General features: G+C 32.3%; 3 protein-coding genes across 3 annotated transcripts in view; 2 read left to right on the plus strand and 1 right to left on the minus strand.

The window, feature by feature from the left end:
• The window catches only part of LOTGIDRAFT_173976 (hypothetical protein), a gene marked incomplete at both ends in the record, with an annotated part of 6,351 nt that extends 3,408 nt beyond the window's left edge, over nt 1-2,943 (minus strand). The window contains 12 exons of the mRNA XM_009052004.1: nt 10-13; nt 58-61; nt 96-109; nt 144-157; nt 192-205; nt 240-253; nt 336-349; nt 432-444; nt 479-491; nt 526-538; nt 573-586; nt 2,921-2,943. Coding sequence (XP_009050252.1) covers nt 10-13; nt 58-61; nt 96-109; nt 144-157; nt 192-205; nt 240-253; nt 336-349; nt 432-444; nt 479-491; nt 526-538; nt 573-586; nt 2,921-2,943 — 154 coding nt within the window. The remainder of the gene's footprint in view (nt 1-9; nt 14-57; nt 62-95; nt 110-143; nt 158-191; nt 206-239; nt 254-335; nt 350-431; nt 445-478; nt 492-525; nt 539-572; nt 587-2,920) is intronic.
• Nucleotides 2,944-4,786: 1,843 nt separating this feature from the next.
• LOTGIDRAFT_173977 (hypothetical protein) lies at nt 4,787-7,957 on the plus strand (the record flags this gene model as incomplete). The annotated part of the gene is made up of 3 exons (XM_009052005.1): nt 4,787-4,805; nt 5,104-5,475; nt 7,809-7,957. 3 exons carry the CDS (start codon nt 4,787-4,789, stop codon nt 7,955-7,957), a joined length of 540 nt encoding a protein of 179 aa, XP_009050253.1.
• A 175-nt stretch (nt 7,958-8,132) lies between these two features.
• LOTGIDRAFT_142280 (hypothetical protein) lies at nt 8,133-8,585 on the plus strand (the record flags this gene model as incomplete). The annotated part of the gene is made up of 1 exon (XM_009052006.1): nt 8,133-8,585. A coding segment is annotated over one exon (453 nt), but the record flags the coding sequence as incomplete, so codon positions are not given.
• Between the last annotated feature and the right edge of the window lie 2,245 nt (nt 8,586-10,830).

The following is a 10,830-nucleotide window of genomic DNA, read 5'->3' on the forward strand; positions in this document are numbered from 1 at the left end:
TTATCTTACCTTTCTGAAATAATGAAATCAAATGCAGTTTAGCTTACCCGACCTTACCTTTCTGAAATAATGAAATCATATGGAGTTTACCTTACCTGACATATCCTTTCTGAAATATTGAAATCATATGGAGTTTATCTTACCTGACATTTCCTTTCTGAAATAATGAAATCATATGGAGTTTACCTTACCTGACATATCCTTTCTGAAATATTGAAATCATATGGAGTTTATCTTACCTGACATTTCCTTTCTGAAATAATGAAATCATATGGAGTTTATCTTATCTGACATTTCCTTTCTGAAAGAATGAAATCATATGGAGTTTATCTTACCTGACATTTCCTTTCTGAAATAATGAAATCATATGGAGTTTATCTTACCTGACATTTCCTTTCTGAAATAATGATATCAAATAGAGTTTAGCTTACCTGACGTCCCCTTCTGAAATAATGAAATAAAATGGAGTTTAGCTTACCTGACGTCCCCTTCTGAAATAATGAAATCATATGGAGTTTAGCTTACCTGACGTCCCCTTCTGAAATAATGAAATCAAATGGAGTTTAGCTTACCTGACGTTCCCTTTCTGAAATAATGAAATCAAATGGAGTTTATCTTACCTGACGTTAATTAAGCATTTTGATCTAGTTTTGGTATCTGGCTTTATAATTTCTTGATATTATTAGTTGAAACATTTCGAAAGCGTACGAGACATATTTCTCTACAGTAAGGATTTTTTCTTCAATCCGTACAGTAGTTTTCAAACAGCTTTCAAAAAGCATAACGAACTTAAACTTCTTACATAATGTTTTTAAATAGTTTGACGTTAACAATATAACGGCTGGATTTCCTTAGTTAAAGTTATTATTAGTATTATTATATAATCCTTGTAAGACATTTAGAAGTATCACTGCACATTAAGACACAACAATTGCTATGGATATAGACTTCTATTTATTATTGAACACAACGTTTCATTACACATACAGGTAACGTTATCAAATTATAATAACAGGCATATATAAGAAGTATATTTCTTATGGTTGATTATCACTTGAGAACGTAACCAGCTTCCAAAAAGCATAACGAACTTAAAACATTACGTATCGTAACGGCTGGATTTCTTAAGTTAAAACTTTCAGATACGTTTAAGTGTAAATTTCTCTAGATTTTGGTTTATAGTTTTAACAAATTTGAGCAGAAAAAAATTTTGATCTTGAAAAAAGCGGAATGTCCCTTGAACCTTATAAAAAAGACTTCTCTTGGTCAATGAATCGTCACGTGACGAGAAAATCTTTTTGGCCGCATGATACAAATTACATAAAAATTAGCAGGACAGAACACATTGACAAACCTAATTCTGATTCATGCAAAACCTAGATTTTATCATTATCATTATTATTATTATCATTTATTACTATTATTATTATTATTATTATTATTATTATTATTATTATTATTATTATTATCATTTGTTAGTATTATTATTATTATTATTATTATTATTATCATAATTATTATTATCATCATTATTATTATCATTATTATTACTATTATTATTACTATCATTATTATTATCATTATTTATTACTATTTATTATCATTATTATCATTATTATCATTATTATTATTATCATTATTACTATTATTTTAATTATTATTATTATTATTATTATCATTATTTATTATTATTATTATTACTATTATTATTATTATCATTATTTATTACTATTATTATCATTATTATTATTGTTATTATTATTGTCATCATTATTACGTTGATTGGAGTTTGATGACCTAAATACAATTCTCTTACTGTCCTAGATATAAACCTCGTTATAATTATAAATTGATTAATTTCTTTGAACCCAATCTTCTTAATTAATCAGCAGGAAGATAACAATCACGTGGAATTTAATTAGATACCGGTTACATACTTGAAATACCTATCAGATATTATAAGTTACAGGGATACTGAAGAATACTACAGAAGAAGCCGAGTTGACAAACTTAAATAACAGTTCACCTTATTGTCCTGATTGATGACAAGTTAAAGGGATAGTAGCGACAATATAGGGGGTTGATTTCTGTCTTAAATATATGTCAATAGTATTCAGAAGTACTAGAAATGTACGAAATTCGCATAATTCCTCAAAAAAAAATTATCTGTATATTTCTGTCGTTTTTTGAACGACTATAATCAAGCTATATTTCAAACTAGGAATTTCTTTTCCTATTTCTTTAGATGTCTTTTTTATGACAGTGTCTCATGAAAAGACGACTCGTCTTTTTAACTTACAAATGCAGGTGATTCTGGACACAAATGGATTTAAAGGTCCAATTTTCGGCGGTGAGCTATGAACACTATTACTGATTGGCTAAGATAAAATATTTTTGTTTCTGAGACTAGAGTATGATTGGTTAAAATGAAAGTTGACAATTCCTATGGAACAATCTCCAGCCATTCTTGTACATGTCACGAAGAGAAATATTCAAGTGAAGTATAATTTGATATCAATTCTGAACCTTGTATTGTAAGCTTGGCATTCCAAGCCTGAAAAGCTGAAACCTAGTACCCTTATATCTTCAGGTTCATTGAAAGTATTCAGACTGAACAGTCCTCTCTCGCAACTATGAACCTGTGGAGATGGAATACCAAGACCGAAATGAAAACAGCAAATCGTCACCAATACACTATCTTGAATGCTGGGTAGGACGAGATGTGACAAGGACAAGTATGAATATACAGATGTTGTCTCTCATATTGATGAAGTTTAACATGAAGCAAGTATGTCAATGTGAAAGCTATGTGTCAACTGTTAAACAAATAAAGTCTATGCAATAAATACGAAAGTCGTGGAAACCTTTGTTATCGCTAGTTATTGACCCAAATTGTATCTTATTAACAATAGGTGACTACTTCATGACTTGAAACAAAGACATGTGGCTCTGTGAGGTAACGTTTATAATGAATTGCACTTATACATAACGTAATATTAAATTATATAGAACCCTACTATAACTTATAGATAACTTATACTAACAACTGTGAAAAACTAGTTCCCCTAATGATCCTGTAAAACCATGGCGATTGGTACAGCGTTTTTAAACATTTGGCAATAAGTTTTGTGTAAGTTAAAAGTAGCACACTACTGCGTCCAAGTACGGCAAGGTCGTCGAATAAATTTGTGCGTGCACAATATATTCCGCGTATAAATTGTATGACTCACATGTCACGCAAACGCAGAACGTATGATGCTTTGAACGTGGTCGTTCAGAACACGTTAAATACATGGTTGTTCAGAACACGTTAAATACATGGTCGTTCAGAAAACGTTAAATACGTGGTCGTTCAGAACACGTTAAATACATGGTCGTTCAGAACACGTTAAATACATGGTCGTTCAGAACACGTTAAAGACATCGACATATGTCAACATGCATTAGGGGATGATGGGATATGTCGAAAAACACATAATATGTAGGCTTTCTTTTTGTTTTAATGTTAAGCAGTATTTCGATCTCAGTGATTAACTCGTGGTTTATATTTATGATTGACGGAATGGAGATAAGGAGGGGGTTACATTCCGCAATCAATGTCAAAGAATGAAAAATAAATGGAAAGAAAAGTCTCGCTACTCACAATGCCAGACAAATTATTTCCGGTTTAACCAATAATGAACTTCCGGTCTGCTTGATGATCAACTTCCGGTTAAGTGAGACTGAAATTCTTCGTGTCTGTATTGCCAGAACAACAATAATATGGAAATTATAACTGTTGAAAGGTTTTTTTTTTTTTAATTTTGTCTCCTTTTTTATCTGTCATATATATCGTGAATGTAGCATGTCGAAAGGTTGTCAATAAATGTCTCAAAATACGAATCACCTTTTGAAAGGATTAATCAAAAGTTGGAGACAATTAATTGAAACATTTTAATACGCCCACATGAAATATGAAGCCTATATAGTCATCAGGGACGTATCTAGAAAATGTCTGAGGAGGGTTCAAAAATAAGAACCGGAAGGGCCAAACCCCTTGAGGTGAGGGGTCTGGGCATTTCGGATTTTAGTTCAATTTTTATCATTTAGAGGGCTTAATTTTCATTTCAAAATAAAACATATCACAGACTCGAGGGGGCCGGGGGGGGGGGGTGGTCCAGAATGGAAATTTATCGCTACAAATTACTTTCTTAAAAATATTTTAAACATTTTCTTCCCAGTTATATCTGAATCACTGGTTGTTTTAAGCATTTAAAGTCAATCTAATTAAAATGTAGACAAAGATGCTCCACTCAACCATGCTCTGACAAGATTGTTATGCTTCTTCTTTTCCGGGTCATATAATGGTCACCCAATCAATTGCTTTGTTAAATAATAAACGAATTACTTTTTACATATAAGGGATTCTGGGATATTCTCAATTTTTAACACACTTAATCAAAATTCCACAATTTAAAGAAAAATCACGTTAGATCATTGATGACAAGTATTACTTTGTTTTCTCTATGATAGCCACGTCATATTGGTAACCGTGTCTAGAATTACAGAAACCACAGCCGCCTGACTGAACATTGGTATGAAGCAAATGGAAGCTACCAGTGTTCCCGATCAAACATCATTAGGCTAGAAAATCTGATTGCAATCCCTTTAAAATTAAGCAGAACAAATGTTACAATGTTGAAATAATACGATTATTAGTGAAATGATTCAAATCTCAGTTAATTTACTCTAGATAGTAGCATATGTTTAGTTTAAAACGCACGCTCTGAAACCTTGGCTTACAAAAATGAGACTCAAATTGTTTGGTAAGTAAAATTTATATTTTTAGCCCCAAATTATCGCTGTCATTATAATTAACTAGAATTCATCAGATTCCAAAACCATGACGATCGCTTGAAAGCTCTTTGCCTTGGATACTTTCTTTCCAAAGATTTTTCTTTCCTGTCATTCAAGAAGAGATAGTTTTTGTTTTGTTTTAGGAATACAAAAAGGACGGGGAATTTGGATGGTGTAAATTTCAATATATTTCCTGATACACAGGCAATGTCCCGACCAAAAGCCTCTTGTGATACTTTTATTCATTTTAGTTCCTATTTATTTCAGGCTGTATTTTAACCCTTGTAACTGGCTATTCTGTTGGTTATGTTGAGGATAATTGTACCTTAATAATACAGAACACTGAATTTAACGGAAAAATTGAGATGAATCCAGCTACACCAATTCTCACGAAAAGACTTACTGTAATTACATTTTGTAGTCGTTTGTGCAAAAACGTACCCGAATGTATCTCGCTGCGATTCAACAAAAATAAATTTGAGTGTCTGTTATACAGTACACCACTCGACAAAAATCTTACCAATTATGTTGACAGTCCTGGCATCCAATATATGGAGTTCGTGACTTATTGTTCAAGCAGCACAAGCATCCTAGAGATGACAACTCCGCCGCCAAAGTCGACTGAAATAAACCCCAAAAGTAAGTATATATTATATTATAGAATATAATAATTCTAGTATTGATGTATTGAGCACTATTTTAACAATGGTGTTTCTATATCGCTCTACAATTGATGTATTGATCACTATTTTAACAGTGGTATTTCTATATCGCTCTACAATTGATGTATTGAGCACTATTCTAACAGTGGTATTTCTATATCGCTCTACAATTGATGTATTGAGCATTATGTTAACAGTGGTATTTCTATGTCGCTCTACAGTTGATGTATTGAGCACTATTTTAACAGTGTTATTTCTATATCACTCTACAATTGATGTATTGAGCACTATCTTAACAGTGGTATTTCTATATCATTCTACAGTTGATGTATTGAGCACTATTTTAACAGTGGTATTTCTCTATCACTTTACAATTGATGTATTGAGCACTATTTTAACAGTGTTATTTCTATATCACTCTACAATTGATGTATTGAGCACTATCTTAACAGTGGTATTTCTATATCACTCTACAATTGATGTATCGAGCACTGTTTTAACAGTGGTATTTCTATATCACTGTACAATTGATGTATTGAACACTATTTTAACAGTGGTATTTCTATATCACTCTATAAGTGATGTATTGAGCACTATTTCAACAGTGGTATTTCTATATCACTTTACAATTGATGTATTGAGTAATATTTTAACAGTGGTATTTCTATATCGCTCTACAATTGATGTATTGAGCACTGTTTTAAAAGTGGTCTTTCTATATCGCTCTACAATTGATGTATTGAGCACTATTTTAACAGTGGTATTTCTATATCGCTCTACAATTGATGTATTGAGCACTATGTTAACAGTGGTATTTCTATATCACTCTACAATTGATGTATTGAGCACTATCTTAACAGTGGTATTTCTATATCACTCTACAGTTGATGTATTGAGCACTATTTTAACAGTGGTATTTCTATAACACTATACAATTGATGTATTGAGCATTATTTTAACAGTGGTATTTCTATATCGCTCTACAATTGATGTATTGCGCACTATTTTAACAGTGGTATTTCTATATCACTCTATAATTGATGTATTGAGCACTATCTTAACAGTGGTATTTCTATATCGCTCTACAATTGATGTATTGAGCACTATTTTAACAGTGTTATTTCTATATCACTCTACAATTGATGTATTGAGCACTATCTTAACAGTGGTATTTCTATATCACTCTACAGTTGATGTATTGAACACTATTTTAACAGTGGTATTTCTATATCACTCTATAAGTGATGTATTGAGCACTATTTTAACAGTGGTATTTCTATATCACTTTACAATTGATGTATTGAGCAATATTTTAACAGTGGTATTTCTATATCGCTCTACAATTGATGTATTGAGCACTATTTTAACAGTGGTATTTCTATATCACTCTACAATTGATGTATTGAGCACTATTTTAACAGTGGTATTTCTATATCACTCTACAGTTGATGTATTGAGCACTATTTTAACAGTGGTATTTCCATATCGCTCTACAATTGATGTATTGCTCACTATTTTAACAGTGGTATTTCTATATCACTCTACAATTGATGTATTGAGCAATATTTTAACAGTGGTATTTCTATATCACTCTACAATTGATGTATTGAGCACTATTTTAACAGTGGTATTTCCATATGGCTCTACAATTGATGTATTGAGCACTATTTTAACAGTGGTATTTCTATATCACTCTATAATTGATGTATTGAGCACTATTTTAACAGTAGTATTTCTATATCACTCTATAATTGATGTATCGAGCACTGTTTTAACAGTGGTATTTCTATATCACTCAACAATTGATGTATCGAGCACTGTTTTAACAGTGGTATTTCTCTATCACTCTACAATTGATGTATCGAGCACTGTTTTAACAGTGGTATTTCTATATCACTCTACAATTGATGTATTGAGCACTATTTTAACGGTGGTATTTCTATATCACTCTATAAGTGATGTATTGAGCACTATTTTAACAGTGGTATTTCTATATCACTTTACAATTGATGTATTGAGCAATATTTTAACAGTGGTATTTTTATATTGCTCTATAATTGATGTATTGAGCACTATTTCAACAGTGGAATTCATTTCGAATTGTCGAAGTCTATAAAAAATGGTACTGCCAAAGGACAAAACTATTTTATTACTTTCAACGGAAATAAGAAATAATCGGCCATAACCACTATACTCATTCTATATACCAATCATGAACAAGAATGAAAATATCTGATTTAAAACGGCCAATTATAGAATATAGTATATAAATATATGGATATATTAGAAAAACAACTCTGTTTGTTTCAGGTGATGGTCCACGTAGTTTAACAGGCTGGGGTTTGTTGTATCCTGTACTGATAACCGTTGCTGTAATTATAATAATAATACTCATCATTATAGCAGTTAACTGTATCAACGAACACTGCGAGAAAAAACACAACTACGATTCTATGTAGTTTTACCTCCCAAATGTAACAGATTCATAGTTAAACCAACTAACCGTTTCATAGTTTTACCTAACAACCGTAACAATTTCGTAGTTTTACCTACCAATCTTAACAATTTCATAGTTTTACCTCCCAAATGTAACAGATTCATAGTTTTACCTAACAACCGTAACAATTTCATAGTTTACCTACCAACCGTAACAGATTCACAGTTTTACCTAACAACCGTAACAGATTCACAGTTTTACCTAACAACCGTAACAGATGCACAGTTTTACCTACCAACCCTAACAGATTCACAGTTTTACCTACCAACCGTAACAATTTCATAGTTTTACCTAACAACCGTAACAATTTCATAGTTTTACCTACCAACCCTAACAGATTCACAGTTTTACCTAACAACCGTAACAGATTCATAGTTTTACCTAACAACCGTAACAGATTCATAGTTTTACCTAACAACCGTAACAATTTCATAGTTTTACCTAACAACCGTAACAGATTCACAGTTTTATGTAACAACCGTAACAGATTCACAGTTTTACCTAACAACCGTAACAGATTCACAGTTTTACCTAACAACCGTAACAGATTCACAGTTTTACCTAACAACTGTAATCACAGATTTACCTAAGAACCAATGAAATATTTCAACTATTTTACAACCATTCCTCTGGTGAAATAGTAAAATAAAAATCTGCCATTAAATCTTATTAAATTTAGTTTTCAAATTTCATTTTTGTTATTTTACCAAGCGATCATAAATGGCAGCAATTTTAAAATAGCCTTAAAATTAAATGGGCCGAAATCAATAGGTAACTGATTGTGATCTAACTGATAGCCCGATAGTTTGATGGATATCTAGTGACAGTTATTCTGCATTCTCATTAACCTTTGATCTCGTCTACATGTATAACATCGTTATATTCTCTAATATCCTTGTAGTAGACAAGATCATCTAGTGATGTCAACTAAAGATGGCTGGGGTCGGGAATCTGTCAACCATGCCAGACTTTCTCTCTGAAAAGTTGTCAATAAACCGACAATAAACATCCTGACGCTAAGCTTATATGACGAGTTTTACGTCAGGAGTTCGTCGACTAGTTCCAGTTTCTCGGAATATCATGGACAGGGTTTCTAGTAGCTCGTACGGCACAAAACAATGAGACCCCTTGTCAGAGCATTTTTTTAAGATCTACCGTAGTTGTCAGTCGAAATGAAATGAAATGGAATTTTACGTCCTACTTTTCTGCACCACGTGGGATAATGAAGACGGGAACGCCATGCAGGGTGTAATGAGGGAAATTTTGCCAGGACAGCGGCATTAGCCTACTCTTATTCGATTTTCAACTGTCAAGGGAGCTTTAACGTGTACAGTCTGTAGAGTTGGCAGTCGACAATAAGGTAATAAACCTTACTGTTATTTGAACAGTAACGATATTTCCCACATTACATATCGCTTAGTCAGTTGTTACATCATATAATCAGACAGAATGACAAATATACTAACCAGATAAGACGGTGACTAATGGAATCAATGTGTCGGGAATTCCTGGCATTCCTGAACCCAAAATATAATTATCATACAAAGAAACTAGGTATCAGTCCAAACCATAAATCCATAAACAAAACCAGAAGAAGCAATTTACAAATCAAATTTCAAATGAAAAAAAGCTCCACTAATCTGCTACTGATTTGTTTAGGACGAACAGTAGCATACTTAGTGTACAAACCATTGATATATGAGGGCGGTTGACAATTGAATAAAAAGCTGCACTAGTCTGCTCCTGTACTTTGTGTGCTTTGATGAACTAACCACTACTATAGAAAGACATGTCCAACCAAAACCAAAAACTACAAATCAGTTTGAATGAATGTAGAACAGTATCAATCGTCATTTACATTACGCTCTTCTTTTCAAAAATAGGTAGGATGGCGATTCACTTTATTCGAAATGCTTAAGGCGGTGCATTTTAACCAATCAAAACAACTTTTTTTTAAACGAGGGGATTTGCCATTACTGAAATATTTGAAAATTGTGTGTTTTCATATACACACAACAAAACATATGTAGAAGCCTGTTGATTGACCGTCGATGATCACGTGACTATTACCCCGATACCTACAACGAAGTTTATCTACTATATGAAACACGGTATATTTGAAGTAGATATTGATAAATCTTGTAATCTCTCCCACGCTGGTATTTCATTAGGAATTAATATCGTAAACAAACTCAATCTGTATCTAGCTAGATATTCTAATATCTCTGTATTTACTTTCCTGATTCCTAGATTCTCGGGTTTCTCCCATCGACTTCAGGCCTTAGCTTAATCCTGAAATATCGTCGAACATCAAATAAACTTTTAAAAATTCTGAACGGAATCTACGCAATTTTATATTTAGACGAAAATGTCAATTGTTGTTTACATGTAAGAATATTTTCGAAATCCCTAACGTAAAAGTAGGACCCAAAACTTCACTTGAATCCATTTCGGTGCCACAAAAAACAACTTGGCTCCGTCCTGAAATATCTCCTAACATCTTATTGATATTTATATAGCGATAACATCAAATTAATTCTGAACAGAATGTACACAAATTGATATTACAAAAATGTAAAGCCCTTTCTTATAAAATTATTAACAAAAATTTGAAATCCCAACTGTAATAATATGTTTACAACTGAGCTACAGAGATTTTCTAATGGCTCTTATGGGCAAAGAGTTCGAACTCTTGACGTGGATCTAGAATCATTACAAAGAGTCTTTCTCAATAACTATGTCGAATGTTGACTTGGGGCATGTTTTTCGGTCAAAAATCTCATTACTAGGTTAAAAATTCGGGCAACCTCGGGTGTTCCCTCCCCCCCCCCCCCC

The sequence above is a fragment of the Lottia gigantea genome, assembly GCF_000327385.1.
Source record: "Lottia gigantea unplaced genomic scaffold LOTGIsca_178, whole genome shotgun sequence".
Lineage (NCBI taxonomy): Eukaryota > Metazoa > Mollusca > Gastropoda > Lottiidae > Lottia > Lottia gigantea.